Genomic DNA, 25,335 nt, shown 5'->3' with positions numbered 1-25,335 from the left:
AAAAAGGCCTAAACTTTAGTTTGGGAATGGCTACTTACTTGAAGAACTGATCTATTCCTAGTTTGACTCCATTTCTGCTAAACTGCTGAGTAAAAGGTATAAGACTTTCCACATGGCACGTAAGAGAACCTGGCTGCAAGTAGTATCCTGGAGTTTTGGAGGGCATAACAACTTTTGGGGCATCTAGAGAAAGAAAAATATTCACAAATAGGTTATTAACTGCTGCTTATTTACACCCCATTCACTGTGACTAATATATATGCTAATGTTTTTTTCATTAAAGTTCTGATTACCAAGACAATGAAAGCTTGTCTGTATTATGAGGCTGTTGTGGAGCAGCGCTGCCAGTACAACTATGGCAGGAGAACCTCCAAGTGGAGGCATGAAATATGGCAGCAGAAGGGTTTTTTGCCAGATTGACTATACACCACCACATATGACAGAAAGCCCACTAGCAGAATCCCTCTTCAGTAGCCATAGCTCAATGCAGATGGAGATATTTGCTAGCAGAGTGATGCTGGTTAGGAGGGGCAATCTCTTTACATCCCTAGCCAGCACAGTTATGCCAGCAAAACCTTGTAATGTAAATCAAGCCTTAGCTTCATCCCAGATTTGTCTAGTCTAAGATTTGAAAGGTATGATATTAGATCATGTTTTCTAATGCAATCCAACAACTTCTAAATCTCAATCAAGATGAAGCAAGTTCTCTCTTAGCATCTGCAAAAATGGTGGAATTAAACTTAAATTGTCATAACCACACTATCTAACTCTGCTCCTTTTGAAAAGAGAAATCTCCCACAGAGTTCAGTGGAAACAGACTTAAACTTTGCCAAATTAGCAAAAGTTACGTTGAGTTTTAGAAGGTATTAGTTAGATTTAAGCTTGGTAAAATGATCTAGGTAATTTTCAAACTACCCTATTTACTCAAATATAAGACAACCCTGAATATAAGACAACCCCCCCGCCCCACCTTAATAACATTCTATAAATGGAAAATGTATACATTTGTTATAACTCTCCAGGTACAGAATCTAAGTATTGGAGGATTGTCTTGAATATCCCCTCTTCCTTTCTCTACCCCATCCCCCTGCTATAGCAGGGAAAGCAGTGGTGGTGGGGGGAGGTCAGGTTGTCCCTTTGCCCTCTGCCACACCCACTTCTACCCCCTGCAGCCTTCTGCCCCACTGTCACCTGCACCCGCGATTCTCAGCCACCCACAGTCCCTGACCCTCTCCCAAACCCCCTTCAGTCTCTTCCTCTTTTCCCCAGCCTCTGCTTCTTCCCCACAAGCTCTCCCCAATCTCTGCCTCTTCCTGTCTCCCACCCTAGCCCTTACTGTTAGACAATGCTTGGGCTGCTCCACCCTGCAGCACAGCATGTGGAAGCTCAGCCCTTGCCTGGCCATGCAGCAGTGTCAGCACTGCTGACTGGATGGGCAGGGGAAGGAGTTTCCATGTACTCAGTGCCTGGGAGAGACACCCTGAACTGGAGCTGAGCTATGCTTGACAGTAGGGGGTGGGCAGGGGGCACAAAAGCTTCAGAGGGGAAGTAGGGAGGGGGAGAGAGGAGCAAGAGGCTGCTGTGGGTCTGCTTCTAGTCCTAGCCCCAACCTGGTCTCAAGGCCAGAGTCAGACCCCTAGAAGCACCTGCTCCTCCCTCTACTTCATATGTGAATATAAGACAAGGGCTTTTTTTACTCATGTTGATTGGGAGGTGGGGGGGCGGACCTTGCCTTATATTTGAGCAAGTACAATAGTTAAAACTAAGACTCAGTAGCAGCAATATGGAAAAAAAATCTCAAGGCAACTGAAAGTAAAATGAGAGAATTTTTAGGCAGAGTACAGAAAGGAAACTAGGTAGATAAACAGGGAAAACACTGAAAAAAAGCAGCTCTTGAATTGTTTTTGAAAGACATTACATGTGAAAGTACTAGTACAATTCTAGTAGTAGTAGAATTATACTAGATACTACACCTTTGCTTCAGCGAAGCAGTAGCTTTTACCAGTCAAAAGGAAGCCAAATGTTCCTCCTTAAGGTTTACCTCAACAAGGTAACCAGTACCAATTAAAACTACAGCTATCTTGCCTACACGAGAAATTTAACATGCCTTTATTCCTCAGGGTAGACATAGCTTCAGGATATTAAAGACAATGGAATTTCTAATCTTGACACAGTTCTATTGAGTATGTCTACACTAGGATGTTTTGCTAACTCTGGGTGCATCTACGCAAAACATTTACTGTGGAGTAACCTAATTGGCTCTGCAGTAAATGTTTTCCATCTACATGTGCGGCCCTATTAGGCCACAGGAAACAAATTAATTAATTGTGCAGCAGGGTAGTACTTGTACACACAAGCACTATCCTGGTGCAGAGTTTTGTACTCCAGCACTGCACATGTAGATGCTGACATGGCTGGCTGGGGCATGAGGGTGCTTGAGTGCAGGAGTTGCCTGCCGGCTAGCCTCTCACTGTAGCACCCTCATGCCCCAGCCAGCCCCTCTGCAGCACACTGAGCCAGGCTGGAGCAGCCCTGGGCTGGCAGGCTTACCCCCTGGATTCCCTGCCAGCCAGGGCTGCTCCAACTTGGCTCAACATGCTGTGGTCCTATGCATATATATAAACATGGGACCTAGGAAAAATAAACTCCAGCACAATAAGCACTGGAGTTTATTGCTTTGCATTAATATGCACGTGTAGACGCACCCTTTACCGGTAGATTAATGGAAAATCAATTAAGAAAAAATAAGCTAAACACCTCCTGAGTTTTCTCGGCTTTTATTAATGCAAATGGGATCAGATTAATCCAAATGGGATCTGATAATGCCTATCAGAGGGTGCGTCTACATGTGCATTAATGCACCTTTTCTAATGCACATTAAACTTAGTACCTTCAAGATGAGGTACTGTGCATCATCATAATGTCACAGTTTTTTATGTGATGCTCTAAGGCACAGTAAAATAATCTACTGTGCATTAAAGGGCACATGTAGATGTACCCAGAAGGTACTCAGCACTTAGCAAGATCTGTCCCTAAATATCCCTTCCTTATTAGTTCTGGTTCAATAGCAATGACTGGAAGTAGCAGCATATCAATCTCATTTCTCCCTTCATACCTTTTTTGTATGACATAAACATTTAACAAGAAGTTCAATTTATGAACAAAAGTCCCCTTAGCAGATAATATGATTACTTGCCTTCAGTATGATGCCCTGACTGTATTGTATCAAGTCACAAAATTGGAAGAAAAAAGGGATAAGCCATGCTTTCCTTTGGTAATTGGGCAAATAAGGTAAAACACGTCATCAATTTCCAATAACTCAAGTACAATAAATGTTCATGTGGTTAAACATAAAAAATATCTTACCAGGAATAATACTAGAAAATGAAACACTAGAAACTCTCTGGAAGAGATAATCATCCTTGTCATAACCTGTTATTTTAACAAAAAAGGCTTCATTTGGTGGAATGAAATCAGTAATGTTCCATATTCCATGTGGTTTTCTATCCGGATAATATTTCACAGGGACAGTCTTAAGAAGATCCCCTGTGATGCTGAGAAGTTCAAGACGGTCCACTCTGGCTGGTAGGAAGATCCCTGTGGTATTCAGCAACGTATAGGTGGGTATCCCTAGGATAAATAGACATATGCAGTTGTATTTATGAAACACAAGATTGAACCCTTTATATGAATGTATCTCTAGTCATCTCAAATGTGCACAATTCTGCTTCAAGCTTTGTTTATCAGCTGTTATGAAACTCACAGAATTGCTTTAAATGTTTACTGACAATTATAAAACATAGCTTTGATAATACAATGTACTTTAAGGTTTAAATTACTGATTTACATCAGATGTTTATGACACCTTATTAACTTCCACCACCCACAAGAAATTAAATATCGTGTAGTCTCCAAAAGGTAAAAGAAAAGGCTGGGGCTCTAAGCAATTGTATACTTTAAAATATGTCATAAATTGTAATATATCTTAGTCATGCCAAGATAGCACAGTATCATGGGGCACAAGAGCTGATTGATATCATACATGCATGGGTTCAAGGACAGAGTATAGAGCCAGTCAATGATGGTCTGAGCTTTAGCAGAAGGCTTATTAGAAGAATAGCATGAAGTTCTATTTTTTTCCCATAGTCTGAGCATGCTACCTCCAAAAACCATTATATGTGATGGAAAGGGGCACAAACCAACCTTGCACTGGTCTGCTGGATGTATTTTTGAACTCTAATGTTGGCTTTCTGGAAAAACCAGCTCGAAAATCAATAGTACTGAGACCTGTGATACGAACAGAGTGCCTTCCGCTGCTGGAAGTCTGAAAAAAATATTGAATGAAAATTGTTGGAGAGAGAAAACCCTGTGAAATGGGCACTAAGCTCACTCAAGCTTAACTATCACTAAAAAAAGAAGGCAAGGCATGTGAGAAATGATAAATAATATAATATGATCCCTTAATAAAGCCTTGATTGTTGATAATGGGCCCTTATGATTTTAATGCTCCTGTGAAAAGTATGTTTTCTTCCAAAACAAAGACGCATCTCAAATGTTAATAATGAAACATGAAGACACCAGAAGCACTGCATGCCCATGAATTAAATGAGTATCAAGTTTGCATGTACAGCAGCAGGTATGAGTCAGAACTGCTCTGGCTTTTTCAACCAGAGCCTCTGTTGCAAGGTGAACAAGCAGTTGTGGTCTTCTCCAGCATTAGACTCCACCCAGGCATTCTGGTTGAATCAGCCAGAATCCTCCTGGAACCTTGGTGGGAACAATTCCTGGAGAAGTTCCCATATTCTGTGAAAAGCTGCAGCATGAGGCCTTAAGCCATTTGGCTCATGTGGCCTCAATCTCAACCTCATGTCCTAGCCACTTTGGCTAAGTACAGATGTTCAAAAAGCCCCTAGCAGAAAGTTATAGCAGTTTACTTAAAGTGCTACAAGTTAGAGCACATTCCAACTGAACAGATGTGCGCTGTTCGGTGGGGGGTGACTCAGTTCCTGCCTGCACTGGTCAAGGCAAGCAGGCAGTGGGGCACTCCCATATACCTTCTAGGAGACTGTCGGAGCAGCATCCCCCAGCTCTGCCCCTCCACCAGCTGGTGACTATCAGCAGCAGCTGGTGCAAAGGAAGACCACCCCCCCCCACACACACACAACTTACTAGCTAGGGTTTTGCAGGGAGCTGAACAGGGTTCCCATGGTGGGAAGGGGCTCCTTCCCCCCTGCCACCCCTGCCAAAGCCTCTTGACATTGGCAGCCAGCAGCAGCAGCCAGTTCCTGGCACAGTAAAACGTGGTGATCTACCATGTTTAAAGTGCTTTATGTGCCATGAACATCTATTCTGTTATGCCTGTAAAGTACTTTCTGCATGCGTAAAGTTCATTAAGTGCAAAATCTGTACCAAGCCTTTCAAGCTATCTAGTATCATTTGCACACCTAAAAGAAAAGACTGCTCCTTGCAAAAGCATCCCAACTCTTGGTGTTAGCCTGCTGTATGGAAGTGTGCAATCAAGTCCTGTAATGCTCTGTTGCTTGTAGAACTCTTATACATTTGAATAATGAAAAAATATATTAACAACTTCACACAGAAATACAGAAAAATTATGGAAAGGGAGAGAAAGGGGTGGGGCTCTGCTAAGACTATAATTGAATCTGCACAGTACGCTCCACCTTTTGATCAGGAAAAGATGCAATGACAACATAAAGGTTTTAATATAAACTCTCTATTAAATCAGATAATTCATTTGGATTTATAAATTTGGACAGCATAATTTGGTTTGAAATATATACAATCTTAGACAAAGTAAAAAAAACCTGATTATAACTATTTTTAGATGAGGCAGTTGTGTTTCAAAACTGGCTGCCAGGAGAATCAGCCAGTCAGGCACCATGACAAATTGGTATCTGTCTTCCTGAAACAGCCACTATTTATTTCAGTTAGTTAGCCTTTCACCCCAGAAAATCACTATGTAAAGTCTTTTTGATATAAACCAGCTGTTGACAATATCGAAGTATACAAAGAAATATTAAACGAAGTGCCAAATAATTCCTGTTATCGAGTGTTAATTGGTTGCTAAAAGGTCATTGGACAAATGCAGTGACAAAGTTTTCTTCTTAGTTTTATACATCTGTATAAGGAATTTATGGCATGGTTAAAATTTTTGCAAGGCTTTTTCAATTTTACATTGACTTCTGTAAAAAGTCTCTGCATACAAAAAATAGGCCAAGGATTAAAGTTGGTTGTATTACTCAGAGCAAAGAATATAAGTGAAGACTATTTCTGCTTGTGAGCTATCTAGAGATTTGGGTGCTTGTGAAATTATTATTAGAATAGTTTGATAGCATTTTGTCTTTATTATTAACAACCAGCATTTCAACCAGTAGTGCCTAAAGGCCATAATTACCAGTAGGGTCTCTTTCTACTCTGCGTTGTGCAAACACACATCAGCAAATTTCAACCTGAGATCACTTTCAAACTACTTTCTTTGTCTATATACTCTTTATTTATTTATGGTTTATGAAGGGTTACTATAGTCGCATAATATTTTTTCTGTTCTCTTATTGGATACTTTTAAATACAGGAGGAAAGAAAACAAGGCAAAGACGGCTGTAGGACTACTTCCGAGATCAAAATTTCATGCAAGCATATAGTTATACAAAACACATCTAAAACGGTAAGTATAAAGTGAGTAATGAATACAGAGAAAGAATATATTTTATGTATTAATTTATAAAGCATCATAATAGAGAACCCTGTGCTGTGTAGTTTGTTCCTATTCACACTATTTTTTGCAAGTTACTATTAAGATGCAATTTTGTATTAAAAGTAGCTTTCAAAAGATGCATTCATTACATTTTGAATTTGTTCTGGAATGTTTTAGTACTCTACTCCATCTAACCACCTGGGTTTGGCTTGGAGGCTGTAAGGGAATAATAATAATGGCCATTTAAAAGCTTTGTTCTTCACAATAATTGCAAGTCCCTCTTCTGAGTTCTTATTCTTTTTACTTCTTTAGTTTCACATCATTTAACCTTAATCAGCAGGGAAGTTTCGGCAACATCCTCCAACAAAAAACTGCAACCACAGCCTTTTTGATTCACAATACTTGCCTTGTACCAACAAAACAGTACTTAAGGCTACCTCACTGCTGTCTCCTCCCCAAATGGGATTGCCTCAATCTCTGCCTGGCTGACAAGCCTTTTTATCTCAACAGGTCTGTAATTGTGTTAATTGCCTGTAACTTGTCATGGGCAAAACTTTAAAGAATAATTAGATACAATCACCCAGAAAAGCTGCTTATTGTGTCCTAGTAAATAAAGATTATTATATTTTTCTAATCCACCCTGCTTAAATAGTACCTTTAAAGCAAAGTTTGTAGCACTGGCTTCAGCTTTAGTCTTTACTGGAAGACTTCTGTGAACCGCTTTGTACATTGATTTCTCTGCTTTATTGTGGGCCTGATTGCATCTTCTAAAACCAGTTTCAAGGGGGAAAGCTACAGTGAAGAAGGACAGCACAAATGCTGGGGCCCCTGCAAAAATGTTGGCTCGGAGCCAACATCCATCCTCAGTGTCCAGAAAAACAAAGCTGCTCTGGCAGCTCCATTTGACAGCTTTACCCCCTTGGATATATGTAGGGTGTACTTCCTTCAGCATAAGACACTACTCTTGACTGATACCAGATGCAGGAGCCATGGGATTTATCTTCATGCCGTTCCTCCTGAGAAGGCTAGTGATGGCCTTCACACTGCATACACCTTTCATCAGGGCTGCAAGGTCTTTGTTTATAAAATATAAAGTATACCCACTTACTTGGCAGTCTGAGGGACAGCAAGATGGTGAGTAGCAGCAATGTGATGCAAGGTGTTTCAAATTACTGCAGCATGTGTTTTAAGGTCATACCAGTCTATACACTGGGACCAGTCTATACACAGAAATAGCCCTGATTTAAATGTATCTAAATATATTTAGACAGTTAAACACAACCCCCTTGGGTGGCCATTTCTGAATCAATTTTAAAGTGCCTTCCATTGATTTACTTGTTATCAAATGAATAAAAAAAAAAGAATATACTGCTTTTAACCAGGTTTAAGAGTATCCATATGGGTATTGCACCAATTTAATAAAGGCCTGGTCAGATCTACACTTAAAAATTGAACCGGTATAAAAATTTCAGCTAGGTACATTATTATTTTACCCAAAAATAGTTATATCAATGTGAACACAGTTATATTGGTATAACAGTTCATATACCATATAAGTTATGCTCATTTTGAAAGGTAAACTATACCACTATAAAGGTATCATTATACAACAGTTACATACAAGGAAATGAAGGCTGTACTGGCATAGTTAGAGATATAATGTAAGATAGAAAAGCCCTAATTCAATATAAAAAACAATATAGTTAGAGAAAAGCAATTTCTGTGGGTAAAACTAGTCTTAGATTATTTAACAAGCCAATGTGGGCCTGGAATAAGAAAAATAATGTAGTTTCTTTTGTTTTATTTATTTTTTAATCTATTAGCTGACACATCTATTAAGTATTTAACATCCTCATCATCTAGCTCAATCTTTAGAGTTTTTATATGCTATCTTTACAGTTTTTTAAATATGACCTATAATAGGTGATAACAAGTTTCAACAATTAAAATGTATTAACTAACACATTTTAAAATAAAATGTCAAATGCTATTTTCCTCTTCTAGACAAAGTCTTAGGGTTATCATCAAATTTCATCTGCAAGTTTATTCTGTCTCAGTTTAAAAAATCATCTCATCTCACCTCTCATCCCCCTAGGGCCTCCCAAATATAGTAAAAGGTTGACACTTTTCTGTAGTTAGCTGATTCAGGTTTATTGAGGTTGAAAGTATTAGCCTGGGTCTATTATAAGTTAACTATTGTAATTTGCTAGCTCACTAATCCTAACTTAACTTTAACATCTTTTCTCAAGCTATATATGTGCTTAGCTGTCTACACAACTAGGTTAGATGTAGTGATTTATTGGCTTCAAATCATACTTTTAGTTTAACCAGTATAAGGGTCCAAGAGACCAGGCCCTATAGTAATTTCCTAGTGCTCCCTATGGGGCCTTGTATTTGCCTACTACCCATTTCCCATTCTGCAAGTGCTGCTAAACAAGCAGATCTTATTTTTTCTCCGTTTCTAAATGCTTTAAGGTCCAATGCTATAACTGTGCATACAGTGATACTTCTCACATAGCTACATTTACTCACATGTTTTAGGATTTAAAGTACCAAGCCATTATTCCCATTATTCCTCTGTTCAAAGAGCATTTGTATACATGTTCATTAAAAATATAGATCTCTGCCTTTGCTGTCCTCACCCCACCACATATAGAGGGCCACCACATGGCAGCTCCCTGCACATGCTTTTTTTGGCCTGAGTATTCCCAGCACACAACAGAAACAACACACTGTTCACTATGTTTTGCTCCTACTTATGAGAGAATGGTGAGCAGGCAGGATTTGACCTAGAACAACATACAGGAAACCCTCACTATTCACGGGTTCAGCATTCACGGTTTCAAATATTCACGAATGCCAAACCCTCATCTTAAATACACTTACAGGAGCTCCTCGGGAGCTCTGCATTGGCCGTTGCCAGGCTCTCGTCACCACTGCTGGGCTCCCACTGTCACCAGTGCAGCCATGCCCCCTCTCCCAGCCACCAGGGGCACTACGTTTATGACATTCATGAATGCAGTGCCGTATTCGCGGATTTCAGCATTCCCGGGGATCTCAAGAACATATTCCCCATGAATGGCGAGGGTCACCTGTACTTATTTTCCTATCACCTGGACAAAGTTTAATGATACGGCATTCAGAACAAGTTATTACACATAATGCACTGAGACAATAATTTACAGATAGAGCTTCTCAGGTATATGTAGCTAGCAATGGTCAAAGGTGACTTAACTTGTGAATGGTCCCATGTATGTACATTTTATAAAACAGTTTCATTATAAAAAAATAACTAAATATATAATAATACCTTAACTGTCCACATCCCAGGTTCTGGATCTTTTACATTTACAACCTTTGCAGAATTATGGATATTTAGCAACTCATTCAAGCCAGATCCTTTTGTCATCTGTTTACCTAAAAGACATTTAAACACATATTTCTCTTAGTATCTTCTACATATTGATATATCATTAATTGATATATCATTAAATTAGCTGGACCCTTTATGGTATTCCTAACACTCGCAAACCTCAGAACTTTGGAAATTTTTGGTCAGGGTCCTGAAAATGACCAGAGTGATTTTAACTTTCGCACTCATTTGGAAACTTTAATAACGTCTCATGACCATGATAAAGCACAAAATAATCATCTAAAATCTGAAATCTCTGAAAATCTCAATGTAGATTTTTTTCAGCCCTTTCTCTAGATGACTAAAATAGGTCTTTTTCATGATACAGGACTCATCCCTTATGAATGCAATCTTGGAACAAGGACAAAAGATCCCAGTCTCCATTATCAACATTTTAACAAACTCTTATTTTCAGTGAGAAAAGCACGCTTAAGAGTTCCTTACTCTCAAATCAGCCTTTTCCAATATACTTCAAAAATATTTTAAAGCTTCCTGGAGAAGTTTTTCCTTTTGAAAAGGAAATACTGAAACAGACACTCATCTTGAATATTGTTGTGTAAATTCTAGTGAGGTTAATGGATTATTATGGAGATTTACATCAGTATGACAGACATCAGAATTTGATTAGAGATGTAAGATTTTTAGAGTTATAAGAATTTCTTGTTTTCCTGCTTGTTCATAAACAAAAAAGTATGGAAAATTATGCATATTTTGGGTATAAACACAGGATATTCCAGTCTCCAGGACTATTGATCTAGCAGCCTTCAGGCAAATTAAAATGTAAGCAAGTTAATTGAAAACATAAATGCACACAGCACATTTATGAATGCTTAGCTATTAAGTCCACAGCAATCACTCAAAATGTGATTAAACTGACTAATTTTTTTAATATTTACTCTTGCTCTTTCCCCATAAAATGGTAAATGAGGTTTGAGAACAGTACAAAGAAGGTGTTTTAAAGCCTTCATCAGGGAGTTGGGTGTTGTCTACAGCCAAGACTGGGGACTTTGACTAGAGTCTGTCAATAAGCCTGCTGGGACCAAAGCTGGTGGTTTCTGGGTAGAGGGTCCTCCCTTCTGCTCAGGGTCAGATGGATCACCATATTTGGGGTCAAAAAGGAATTTTGCCCCATGGTCAGATTGGTACGGACTGTGGGGGTTTTTGCCTTCCTCTGTCACAGGGGACGTGGCCCTCTTCCTGGGACCTCTTGAACATATATTGACATTTCATAGAAGCAAGACATTGGCTGCCCTGGTTCCCCTGCTTTACCTATGGGGGATTAGGTTGTTAGGTCTGTGTAAGGGTTGATGGTATCTTATGTAGAGTTTAAATTATGGTTTTCATGGGATGGTTTGGATAGGGATGATCCTGTCTCAGGCAGGGGGTTGGACCAGAAGGCCTCTGGAGGTCCCTTCCAGCCTTACTTCTCTATGGGAACTTTTACACATGCTCCCATGTGTTCTTGAATAATTGAGTCTCCTGGAGTGTTCTAATCAGAACACTACTGTGGGCTGCAGCATCTCATGTATTCAGTGTCTGCTCATTTCAAAATGGTGGCAGGGACACTTTAACTAATTCTTGTCAAACAAGTCTTAGTTAAAGTGCTTCTGCCGCCATTTTGAAACATGGGACACTGAATACGTGAGCTGATATGGGCATTTTAATTTGAGTGGCTCCTGAGAGCTTCTTGAGCACATGTATAGGTGCATTACGATTCTTTGACTTAGTGATGCTCTCACTGGAGTCAATAAGAATTTTACCACTGGGCTAAATTTTGCTCAAAGCCATCTCAGTAGACTTTCAGAGTGATACCACTGACTTTAGCTAAGATCATTTCAGTACTAGTTTTTTGGTAGCATAATTTCTGCCAGGAGCATGACGAAATGCAATCCTTGACCTGCTGACAGTTTTCTGCCTAAGTCCCTAGTATAGACACAGTTACACCAGCAGAACTGAAGTCTGACCAGTAAAGCTTCTTTTGCTCTTGGGGGACAGTTTTACTATACTAGCACAAAACACAGCTTTGCCATTAAAGCAGTGTCCCCATCAGTAATGTTTTGCAAAAATAGTATATCAGATATTGCTGATATACTATATTCTGTTCAAGCTGTTGCTCCAACACTTTGAAGAGAAAAGAGCCCGTAGGAAGCAAGCAGCTCCCAAACCACCCAACCATGATATATACATTTGTAACCGCTGCCACAGATCGTGCAAATCTCGGATTGGACTATTCAGTTGCATGAGACACCACAAACCATCTACATAATAGGCTGCAATATCCACCATTTCCCATAGACAAAAGGATGCCAAATAAGTATATCAGCATTCCTTTACCAGTAAAGCTTTCCTAGTATAAACAATTATCTGGTTATTCTAGAACCATTGCCATGGAACTAAAGTATATTTAGTTCACTGACCTCTATGGGAGCAGGATGCAGTCTTTTTGCTTAGGGATTTTTGCAAAGGAGAGCTTTCCCCCCTCCCCCCCCCCAAATGTGGAAGAATATCTCACCTAATGGATCTCGAATTTCAATTACTGGAGAAGGTCCACTCAATGACACCGTAACTTCTTTTAAACTGGGATCGAAAGGGATTTGCCAATTGTTCACTGCCATATCCAAATGGTCTGTGGATAGAAGATGCACTTTGGAGGCTTGCACTGCTTCTTCTACCCACTTCAACACCTAAAGGAGAAAACATCATTGATGTTACAAGACAGCCTATAAAATTTTCCTGGTACCAGTTAACGCAAACTGGAGATTTTGCTTTTATTAATGGTCCCATCACCATCAGCTGAGGCTGCCCTTGCTCCAGCCCCCAGCTCTGGGACCACCCCCCCCACCGCCCTGGGCAGTGCAGGGCCAGGGCTGGGGCCAGAGGCATCGACACTGGGCAATGACCCTGGACATGGGGGGAAAGGACAGGAGCAGTGGGCCCCAGCCCCGGCCCCGGCCCCGGCCCCGGCCCCAATCTTGGGCCCAGCTCAGCTTCACTCCCTCCCAATCCCTGTGAGGTCCCAGCCCCAGCCCCACCCCCAGCCCTAGCCCCACTCCCTCCCCCCTGGCACATCCTCCTCCCTCCACCCCTCCCCCACAGACTTTCCTGCCGGGGGGGGTGCGTGCATGTGCGCACACTAAGCCCCTCCCCTCAAAAAATGTCTCCCTCTGCCTATGCTGGCAGGTAACAAAGCCCTTTCGAAATTACATTTATCCCATTCTGAAGATTTGGGGATTTTTTTAAGTGTCTAATGATCCAGCTGTGCTGATTAATATGAATGGTACAAAGTACTTTGAAAACAAATCTTAGAAACAACAGGATATGTCATGTCCACCCGCAACATAGTGTTCTCCCAGAGACGCTTTCTGGGGGAAAAAGCTCCTACACCTTTGTTCAAAATAGCCAAGGTTAGCTGACTTGCAGGACATACTGCAATGTACAGTGTTTTGCATGCCCTACAGTGGAGAGGGGATTTTAATGTGGTTTTAAGTGGGAAATAACCTTGTCAGGAAGACAGGAACCTAATTTTTGTTTCAATTTGGGAATTTATGAAAGAGATGTGCAGAATGTTAGGGAAGCAACTCTTTCTCCCTTTAGGGAAATATATCAATATAACTCTATAAATTCAAATTCATATTATGCTTATGCCCAGAAAACTCTTCCATAAAGACAAAGGCAAACCTGCAAGTTATTAGACATAAGAATAAAGTTTTGCATGCAAGTAGTCTCATTGACCTTAAATTCCTCTGAAACCAAATGATGAAGCTCACTTTTGATTACTTCAGTGCAACTGCCTGTGTGCGCATAAAGTTAAGCATATGTGCAAGTGTTTGCAATACTGGGACCAGTATTTATACAAGGGATTCTCTTAAAGTTTCCTTTAATCTAGATAAATCTCCTTTACTGGTGTGTAACCTCATTAACTGTGGGATAAAAGGCTGGGAAATTTATTCATTTACTTTCCCGTTTGAACACAAATACGTTCTTGTAATCATAACAAAAGGAAAATGTTAGACTGCCAGTTAGCAAACAGATGTACAAACTCAGTGAACAAGCTTAGATTTGTGCATTGTTGTAGATATCTATATTCATAATTGGCTAATCTAACCATGTCCTAAAACATGTCATTCTATTGAGTAAAAGAATGTCTTAAAATTACCTTTGATTCACCCTGGACCATAAAACAAATATCCCTTGAGGAGCTGAGGCTCTTCAGCCCTTGGCTTCTTTACCAAGGCATCTGACATGGGCACTGACTAGAGGTACCTATTATGAAGATCTGTTTAGGATGAAATGGGGCCTTGTTTCACAAAGAGGCCATGTAGTACCCAATGGACCAGCAAACACTCATGCACTAGATGGAAGAGATAATGGGCATGCAAATGTTGCAGGGTACATGTACATGCCTACCATGGGTAGGTTTACTTTAGAGTAATTTAGGATCTCTCACCCCCTGCTGCCTGGCTGACTGGGAGCAAAACTGCTCCCAGTCATCCATCTACGCATGCCATACAGTGTAGTAAGTAATCACAAGTAAATTTGCTACTTGTATTTATACTTACAGGTAGCAAATTTACTCATGATTAGAGCAAATTACTGCACAGTGAACGCATCTACACGAGACACTACATCGCTGTAGCACTGGCAGGCATGAGCTGTGATGCCAACACTCGTGCCAATACTCAAAGCTCATTGCTACTGCACAATAGGATCAGAAATGACCTGTGTGCCGCCATAAATGTGCAGTAACAGTAGCACTTTAGCAAGTATTAAATGACTGTGTAGTAACAACTGAACAGTCGGGCACATGTGTAGACACACCCAGTATATGTCTGCACATGTTGTAGATGGTGACGCTTACTGTGCAGTAATTTGCTCTAATTTCAAGTATGGCATCTCATGTAGATGCACCCAATGAAAAGCTGAAGGGCATTTCTGGGATAAATCAGGGCACTCATCTCCAAGTATGCCACAGCTACACACTGTATCCTCAGGCGGGGCTGTAATTTAGGTATATTAATCATAGACGGGGAAAGTGACCGTATCAATCAAAACAAAACAACAAACACCCAAATCTGAACTTTCAGTCAAAATTGCCATTTTTTAACACAAGAAAAAGTTTAAATTTTCACATGCCTCTGTATCTCCTGCTTATTTTAATCAAGAAACAACTATAGCTAAGGTACTTATGTAACCCATCACCACCTGACTGTCTCAGTAGCTCACAGTCTTTTAAAATATTTTATCTCATTTTGCAGATGGAGAACTCTGGCACAGAAATACAAACTGATTTTCCAAAGTCACAAAGGAAGTCTAACACAGCAGGAAATTGAACCCAGGTCTTGCAAATCCTAACTGTGAATGCAGTTTTGTCCCAGACAAAAAGTGAGCAACTTGTAGGCTTCAGTGAAAGCAGACTAGCTGAAGTCACTGTCAACGTGAAGAGTGTGGGAAAAATTAGAAGGGAAAATAGATTAAGGGCATAGGTAGGACATGTCTATTTTTTGGACAGCAATGTGAATTGTTAGATGTTTAGTTTGAACAACTAAACCTGTGAAGGTTCAACCAGTACATGCTACTTTTAAAGTTCTGCACTTCCTGCTTATTGTTGACACAAACAAGCAGCAGACTACAATATAGAAGACAGAGCAGTGTCTCCTCCTTTAAACCAAAGTTTGGATTATCTGAGTAAACTAAACAGAAATCAACTCAATTTATGGAAATACAGCAGTTACCAGACAATGAAAATTCTCATTTTAATAAGGTCAGCACTTCATTAGCTCCAAATTACTTCTCTGGCTACTTTAGGGGTTCAAAAATACAGTTCATGGGCGCGGGAGAGGTAAAGGTTTACAATAAGACTTAGACCTAAAGGATGGATTTAGAGAGAGAATATGACAATGCATTGAAAGATAAATAATCTGTGGAATGAAAATAGATTCAGCAAAGAAAAAACAAACGCAAATAAAGGCATTACTAGAATAAAGGTATCAGTGCTTTATAAATTAATCCTTTTTCCTAGGTGTGTATTGGTGAAACATTTTTACTCAAGGGGAGTGTTTACATGAGACGCTTTACTGCATAGTAGAGCTAATTACTGCATAATAAGCATCACCATCTACATGTGCTGACACTTACTGCACAGTAATGTCCTCTAATGCACAGTTAATTTGCTACCTGCAAATGCAAGTAGCAAATTAACTGCTGAATATTTACTGTGCAGTACAGCAAGTGTAGACAGCTGACCGGGAACAAATTTGCTCCTGGTCAGCCAGGCAGCAGGGGGTGGGAGATTGCTCCCTGCCCCCCAGAAGCTACCTGCTGCTAGGGTGGGCTCTACCACCGGAATCCAGGCAGGGACAGTGTCCCCCTGCCCTAGCATCAGGGAGCTCCCAGCTCCTGCTCCACGATCAGGATTGCAAAGTGGGAGCTGGGAACTCCCTGCACAAGGACAGTTCTCCACCCAGCCTGGAACTGGCTTCGACCTGCCCCTGAGTGGGACAGTTCTCAGTCAGCCCCAAGCTGCATGGGGAAGTCTGCATGTGTAGCCTAGAGTTGTATGGGGACTGTCCCATTTTGGGGAGTCACCAGTCAGCTCTGGGCTGCATGTGCAGACTTCCCCATACAGCCCAGGGCTGTCCAGGATCTGTCAGTCAGTGGCAGGTCCCAGCCCCGCAGCTTTTTCCCAGTCCCATGACCCAATCAGGCAACCGAGGCATGGGACTTAGAAACAGCTGCAGAGGAGGGGCAGGTCCCAGCTCCCAGCCCTGATCTACCAGTGGGGTAGCTAGCAGCGAGTTCCCAGCTGTGCAGGGAATCCCACACTGGAATCCTCATTCAGCCAGCAGCTCCTGGGGGCAGGAATCAGTGTCCCAGCCCCCAACAGGAGACAGCTGTCTCTTGGCTCCACACTCCCTGCCACCCTCTGGGTTAACACCCAGGGGGAGCCTAGAGCTCTCCCGGCTGCTTCAGGGGACCAGTCCAGGGCCTGAGGGAGTAGGACCAGACCACTGCCAGGAGCAGCAAATCTTCCCCCAAATCCCTACTCGTGTAGACACTTGCCTAGGGTGGGTTTACTCTAAAGTAATTTACTCCAGAGTAAACCCACCCTGCAGCATTTGCATGTGTAGACACACCCAAGCACTATCAACCCTCGATCACCTGTTTGGTCAGCAAACCACAGAAGAAGCCAGGTGTAAAAACCATAGCTCCCAATGCCCAGTTTTAAAACTTCAGTCATAACATTATATCAAGTCCCCCTATAAACTGTTTTCTAGACGATGTTCAGCTACCACCTGATAACACCCAGTGAACATTCTACAATGGTTCATTACTTCATTAGGCTAGAATCTATCTCTACATTCAGTAAAGGGCACCTACTCAGATGTCCCATATTTTAAAGAGAATGTTGTTTATGCACCCAAAGGTTTATAAATTCAAAGTTGCCTGGAACGCACTGTGTTATCTAGGCCCCTTCATACAGAAAGTGATATGCATTCATTTGAAAGAAACACAGAAAAGCAATGCCTTTAAGGACTTTTGGAACTGTTATAGTTGGAGGGTTTTAAGGATTATATATTCCACTGTGATTCCCTCTGGCCTGGCAGTAAATCTGGGAAAAAAATAATATCAAATACATCGGGTTTGCAAAGCGAGAAGGATATAACATTGTATGTATGAAATGGAATGCATCGAATACATAGTTACCAACACACAATAAAAGACATAGTGTTGGCGTAGTAGGAGGAGACAACTGGAATCAATTTCCTGGTTTGGTTTAATGAATCTAGAGGACAACATTAGCTGTGCTCCCCTCCTAAGAGAAGGGAACTTGCTTTTTTTTCCACACACTTGTCCTTCCCTATCTTTCCCTCCTTATAAATTAAAAAAAGGCTTCCTGTAAAAACCTAGCTAAAAGGTACTGGTTTAATATAAGGAATAAGAATCCATATAAGAATGGCCTTTAAAGAAGTTAAACTCAATTTTTATCACGGCAAAAAAGAAAGCTAGTGAAACCACTAAAAAAATCTGCATTTTAATACTTCTTTGGTTTACAACATCTTAAAAACTCCTGTAGATTTTTTGTCAAACAAAAAGCATTCAATCCAGGTCAACAGTCTTTATAGCAATTTACACCATCTGAGTTAGCACACAGTGGGTACTCTGAACTAAAGTTCATAATAGCACTGAGCAATTTGCAAGTTTTCCAGGTCCTGCTGTTGCTGGACAGTTCAGAAGCAATGAAAACAATGACTTGGAGAAAAGGAATTTGAACATTTTCCAAGGTTCAGTTTGAGTCTGGGACAGAGGTTCACATCAGTTCTTGTACTTATTGATTTGTCCATCTCTCATTCCTAACAGAAACATCATCTACATGCTGTATGTAGCCTTATAGTTATCTTGAAAACAATGGTTCTAATAGATTGCATACAGGGTTAGGACCTGGGTTTATCTGAGTTTAGCAAAAACACATGTTATTTGATGTTAAGTCACAGGTGTAAAATGAAGAAATAATAATAATAATTACACACACACATTTTAATCATCAAGAATACAGAGACAAACTGACTGACAGCATCAATTCTTTCTTAGTTATTTAAAAAGGCAGCATAATTTACACTGTACATTGTTGCAGAGGTTCAAACTGACAACCACTGAGGAAGGCACTTTTCTGATAATTGAGTACCATACTAAATGGCAAGAGACAGCTGATTTTGGCTCTCTCAATATATGTCTGTATTCCTGATGAATATAGTGAGCATACAGTTTTTGAGATATCCCAGGCTAACTTTGTTCCATCTATTATCAGAGAAAGGAAGTTAGCCATGTTAGACAAATGCCTGGCAGAAGGCAGGGTAGAAATGCCTCTTACAGACTAACTGAATCAGAGATGCATAAGCTTTAGCAAGCAACAGCTTACTTCAGATATTCCACCTGTTGAAATGGTTAGCTTATTCCCCTGCCTAAGTCCCTGAAATGCAGTTAAAAAGAAAAAGTTGGATGGGGCCCTCTGCTCACTGTTTCTTTGACTTAGGCTTAAGGGGTGCTTGTATACATGATGATATCAAGATGTAAGTGTAACAAAAATTTCCCTTTTTGTGGCTTAATGGCACCACACATTACATGTACATGAGTTTTGGGGGTTTTAAATGAGTTTGCATTGTTGCAAACTAAACTACAGCCTGATGCAGTTTAGTTTTCAGTGTTGCAACTTGGAACATTGCAGCCATTAGTCAGCTCGCCCCCCAACCCCCAGGCCATGGGAGATGCAGGCAGGCTCCACAGAAAAAAAGGATTGGGCCCCTCACCGCTTCTGCCTTCGGCAGGCTCCTGAAGCTGGCAGGATGCCGGGGGGGGGGCAAGGAAATAGTCTGGCTTGCCCCTGGGGCAGCACAGAGGGGTGGCAGGAAAGTGGCTGGATGTGCTGGCAGCCAGAGAAGGCAGCGGGGAAGGTGTATGAGGCACAGGGCTGCCCAGATGGGCCACTAGCTTCCCCAAGCCTGCCCAGGTTTCCAGCACTCCATGCATCATCGCCGCCACCTTCTCTAGCCTCCAGCACACCCAACCACACTTGTGCCATTTCCCTGTGCTCCCCCAGAAGAAAGCCAGCCCATTCCTGCTTGGCCCCAGGTATTCAGCTGGCCGTGGGAGCCTGCTGAAGGCAAAAGCAGTGAGGAACCCGATCCTTTTTACTTTTGCAGAGCCTGCCCAAGTCTCCCGCAGCCGGGGGCTGAGCTGACAGATTAATGGCACAGATTCCCTGGCCCAGGAAAAGGAAGGCAGGCTGCACCAAAAAAAAATAAAAAAATGGATCAGGCTCCTCACTGCTTCTGCCTTCAACAGGCACCTGTGGCTGCCAGGACAACAACATATATACAGTGACAGAAAAATAAAGCCCACCATTTCAATTAAAAACTCACCATTTCAATTTAGGGGGTATAGAATGCAACCCTAGGAACTAAAAACCCATCACATGTACAAGCACCCAAGGTTATGATGATGGTGTATTACAAAAGCAGGCCCATTAACATTTGCAGAAGGGATTTGACCAGGGTGGAACAGGAACACATTTTGGCACCTAAAGGGCACCAGCTTTGACACTTTCACCATATTGTGAAGTTGAATTACTTCTAGTTCTAGGTCCTGTAAACAAGGCCCAGGGAGCTAAGAGAGAAGGGGACCCTACCTCCACCTTTACACAAGAAAACTGTTCTGTTGCCCCATCTACATGAGACACTGATTGTGCAATAGCTCATTATACTGCGCAGTATCATCACATGGTACAAAGTCTGATATGATGCTACTGCACAGTAGTAACAAGCTACTACGCAGTAGTAACAAGTTACTGTGCAGTCAGCATCACCAAAAAGTGACCATTTGGGGACGCTACTGTGCAAAAACTCCAGTGCCTGGAGTTACTGCAGTCATTTGGCACTTGTGTATGCAAGGACTAAATGACTACACAGTAATAACTGCACGGTCCATGTCTCATGTAGATGTAGCCTATAATTGCAAGATTATCAGCATTATAAAAACTTAGAAAGAGTTACTTGGCTACAGATGTATATACCTGTACATTACAGTACTGCTTTCTAAGATTGACTTGTATGGCTCTATTTTCAGGTGCTGATAATTTTGCCAAATGTTACACACTTTGGGATGAAAGAAACTGGGAGTAAGTAGGGACAAGGAGCTGTTGATGGAAATGAGCATGGCAAGGTATGAGGGAAGACTTGGCTATGAATGAGATTAGGATTTACTGAACAAGGGAACTAGAACTGGGATGAGAAGTCTGAGGAGTGGAGACTGAAACTGTCTAAATGAGGAGAACAGAATTCAAATGAGAATCTGGAGCAAGGAAGAGACAGGATTTACAAAAGGTCAGGTAGTAATACAAAGGGGTAGTATTTGAGGGGAACAGGCAGAAGAATCTGTCTCATTAGGGCACGCTCATCTAGAACCTAGCATGAAACCCAAGGTTCCCAAGTCTCACCATTCATAGCATCATATAACCATAGAAAATGAAGGTTGTAAGGGACATCAGGAGGTCATCTAGTCCAACCCCCTGCTCAAAGCAGGACCAGTCACAACTAGATCATCCCAACCAAGGCTTTGTTTAGCCAAGTCTTAGAAATCTCCAAGGATGGAGATTCCACAGCCTCTCTGGGTAACCTGTTCCAATGTTTTACTACCCTCCCTAGTGAAAAAATTATCCCTAATATCTAACTTAAACTTCCCTTGCTACAAATTGAGACTATTGCTCCTTGTTCTGTCATCTGCCACCACTGAGAACAGCCCAGCTCCATCCTCTTTAGAACCACCCTGCAGGTAGTTGAAGGCTGCTATTAAATCCCTCAACCATGTTCTCTTTTCCAAACTAAATAAGCCCAGTTCCCTCAGCCTCTCCTCAGAAGTCATGTGCCCTAGCCCCCTAACCATTTTTGTTGCCCTCCACTAGATTTTCTCCGATTTGTCTACATCCCTTATTTGTGGGGGGCCCAAAACTGGACACGGGACTCCAGATGTGGCCTCACCAGTGCTGAATAGAGGGAGCAAATTCCTCTGTTGTGGGCAAATATCTGTGAATCCCACTGGCATAATATCTCACCCTGCTCAAGTGGTGGGTTACAGAACAGTAGTATGTTATCATCCTCTAGCAGTTACTGTGTTAGCTGAAGTGATCAAGGCTGCTCTGGAAATACAACAAGCTCTGGACCCAGTTGATGAACCATGTGAGTGTCAGCATGATGCTACATGATGAAATGTTAAGATTTAAAAAAAATTTATTTATTTTTTAAATGTAATACACTACACATAGAAATACTACTTAATTAACACTATTGGGGTTGCAACCCATGTAACCTTATTTTGGTGGCCTGTGAGTAAATGTTAAGATGAACTTATGTAATGATTGCAGAAGGTGCAAGGCATATGGTGAATAAGGCAGGAGACTCAGAAAGAGAACAAATGAGCTCATAGCTGAGGTAGCTGAATGCTGTCTTTGGAAATCTGATTCCATGCCCAAGATCTGGAGAAAAAAAATACCAAACAGTTTCTTACTGCATAAGTGCAATCCCATCTGTGGTAAATGAGGCAAGGATTCAGAGGATGGAATACATGATTATGTACTATAAATCCAACATAAAGAGGGAGTAAATTAAGGTCACACCAGCAATTTCTACTCCTAAATTTCCTGACCTTTGAATGGTTAATTTTAAAACTTGAATATGGTTATTATACTATACATTGTAAATAATGTTATAGTTTATATATAAGTGACATAATTTTCACATGCACTATTTTATGTGCTGACGTTTTATATTAATATATACTTTATAGCACAACCATTGTTCTTAAAGAATAATCAAGACTAGAGCTTTCTGCATAGGACATCTGGAGAAACTATTAGGTAATCAAATAGTTAATTTAAAAATTCTTTTTGCTTGTAATGTTTGAGAAACTTTCTTGTGACTTAGAATAAACAAATGGGAATAGAGTCCATGCTCCATATATTTTCCAGGTTTTAGTACACATTCCAGTGGATGACCTGACAATGGGATATGTTGCAAGAACAAAATCCCTACAGAAATGCTGTAATTTATTTCTGAATCTAACCTCCTCTTCTCCTATAATATTCATCAAGTCACATTTTGATAAAATTATAACTGGTTTAGTAAGGATCCTAAAAGGTAAAGGAAAAAAATCTACTTCAAACAGAACAATTGCAAAGTATTTAGGAAGAAAGTATGGGTGAGGGCATCCCAAAATCACTGACTATACTTTGGAAACTTAAAAAGAAACCACACTAGTAAGTTACTGCCAGCACAGCTGGATTATCTGGGCTTAAATTTTCAGACTTGAACTTGAAAACTCTCAATATATACATGTTTGGAAACTGAAGTTGTGTCTGCACTAAAACAGAGTCCCTGTTTGTTCTTTATTAGTGCACTCTATTTCTAATACAATTGGATTATTAGCAAGGTGTGTATTTTGTAACCTAACTCAAATTATGTATTTATTTATCCCTTTTCATATATTGTCATGAGCAATAATGGTTTTGAAGGCTGCATGCTGCCATCAGGAACTTGTGTGCAATTCTAGAACCTTTAGCCAGCTTGTTCAGAGCTCACTAACCTGGGTGCTATTAAACAATTCAGGCCTATCTAGGCACTTATATGATGCCCATTACCGCATTATCTTACCCCTGCAGTCATTAGCAAAGTGCTGGGAAAACATAGCTCCACAAGTGGAAATATAATGTAAAATTTGTGTAAGGCTCCTGGTGGCGTGGGAACCCCCAGGCATCCACAGAGCCTGTCACCTTATTATAGAAGGAAATCAGGTCATCAGTCATAACTTGCTCTTGGTGAATCTATGCTGTTTGTGATCAACTTGTTCTTCTCTAGGTGCTCTACAAAAGGTTCCTTGAGGACCTGCTCCATGATCTTTCCATGTATCAAGGTCAGGCTGACTGGTCTGTAATTCTTCCTTTCCTTAAAGACAGGCACTATATTTGCCCTTTTTCAATCATCCAGGATCTCGTCTAACCTCCACAAGTCCTCAAAAATGATAACTAATGGCTCTGAATTACCTCAGCCAAGTCTTTCAGTACCCTCTGGCCCTGCCACTTTGAAAACATCTAGCTTATCTATTCAATCTATAACCTGTTCCTTTACTACTGTAGGCTGTTTGTCCCCTTTCCTGTCTTTGCTGGAAATTGCACTTATCATCTGCCTTTATTTTTGAAGGATGAAGTAAAAAAGGCTTTAAATACGTTAGCTTTCTCTGTGTCAGCTGTAATTAGATTGCCTTCTGTATTCTGCAAGGACCCTGTGGTTTCTTTGGTCTTCCTCTTAACATACTTATAGAATCCTTTCTCATTGCCTTTTATGTCCCTTGCCAGTTGCATCTCAAAACAGTGCTTTGGCCTTCCTAATTTTCTCCCTAAATACCCATGCAAAACTCTTAGGGTCATGTTGCATGCTACACTTAGACCATACTAAGGGCACTTAGAATACGAGTTTGCATGTTAAAATTCTTTGAAACTTATTAACTTGTGCTAAGTCCCTTCTGAGCATCTCAACATTATGCCATTTCACATAAGTGTTAACTCTGGGCTGTGCTACCTAGCTTGTGTTAGGGTAGTTCAGTCTGCTCCACAGAGATAAAATGAACAATTTTCAGTCCTTCAGCATCCCAAGATGCACTACTTCCAGCTCCCTACCCCCACCACCCATCCTGGCTCCTAGCCACACCCCTACTCACCAGCCCTCTAGTGGCAAGTCAGAGCTGTGCAGGCAAGAAATAATCTTGAATATATGATGGTTTACAGCACATTCCAACTTTTAACTCTGCTTAACATTCCACAGATTTAGTATGGTCTCAGGGCCTTGCTACATGTTGCATTTTGAACTATGCAAATATTGATTGGTGTTAGTAATAGCTCAAGTTTGGAGCAGTTACAATTTAAGGATAAAAAACCTTCTCTGACTCCCCCTCCACCTGCACAGTTGTGACTTACCACTAGAGGGCTGATGAGCAGGGGCACTAGGAGCTACAGCTGTGAGTTGCCACTACAGGGCTGGTGAGCCGGGACAGGCTACTATCCCTGCTGTAGGTGGGGAGTGTGAGAGATGGGGGACAAGAATATGAAGTTGGGAGGCAGAGTTATTGGGATGGGGATGGGTAATGAGATGGGAGACAGAAAGGAATTAGAGGTGGGGGAAGGGTAGTAAAATGAAGTTAGCCAGCCACAGAAGGATAAGAAAAAAATGTTTAAAAAAATAATTTAAAAAGAAATATAGACAAAGTAAATTTTAAAAAGTCTTATGTTTGAATAAATTGGGATTTGGGATTGGGGTGTGCAGGGTGTAGGTCATGCATCCTGGGGTGGCTGGGAAGTGGGGGTGGTGGGGGAAGGTGCTTTTGGGGAAGCTACTTGCCCTTGCCCTGGGAAGGACACCCCAGCTCACTGGGACCCAATCCAGACACTACCTTGTTCCCCACCCCACCACCTCTAGACTCTAGATCCTAGACCCATCCATGACTGGTGACCTAGCTAATTGGCATGTGCTCTGCAGGGTGTTTGCATGGGGTTGCACCCCTGGGGTTGGGAAGGTCACACCCCTGGGGTGGAAGTGGGCGTTGGCTTAGTGCCAATACCACCTTCTGGGGAGTAGAGATCAGTAGAAAGTTTGTCCACCCAACAGGATGG

At 41.2% G+C, this 25,335-nt stretch overlaps 1 protein-coding gene across 2 annotated transcripts in view; it reads right to left on the bottom strand.

The window, feature by feature from the left end:
- Window positions 1-25,335, bottom strand: part of HMCN1 (hemicentin 1) — a 354,179-nt gene that overhangs the window by 244,442 nt on the left and 84,402 nt on the right. For both annotated transcript variants that reach the window (XM_006267576.4, XM_019500190.2), the window contains exons 5-9: window positions 12,637-12,808; window positions 10,023-10,129; window positions 4,204-4,324; window positions 3,367-3,630; window positions 39-183 (exon numbers count right to left, since the gene is read on the bottom strand). In XM_006267576.4, coding sequence (XP_006267638.2) covers window positions 39-183; window positions 3,367-3,630; window positions 4,204-4,324; window positions 10,023-10,129; window positions 12,637-12,808 — 809 coding nt within the window. The remainder of the gene's footprint in view (window positions 1-38; window positions 184-3,366; window positions 3,631-4,203; window positions 4,325-10,022; window positions 10,130-12,636; window positions 12,809-25,335) is intronic.

The sequence above is a fragment of the Alligator mississippiensis genome, chromosome 5 (genome assembly GCF_030867095.1).
Source record: "Alligator mississippiensis isolate rAllMis1 chromosome 5, rAllMis1, whole genome shotgun sequence".
Taxonomy (NCBI): Eukaryota; Metazoa; Chordata; order Crocodylia; family Alligatoridae; genus Alligator; species Alligator mississippiensis.
Note: the sequence above shows the minus strand (reverse complement) of the source record. Positions and strands in the feature narration are given on the sequence as shown.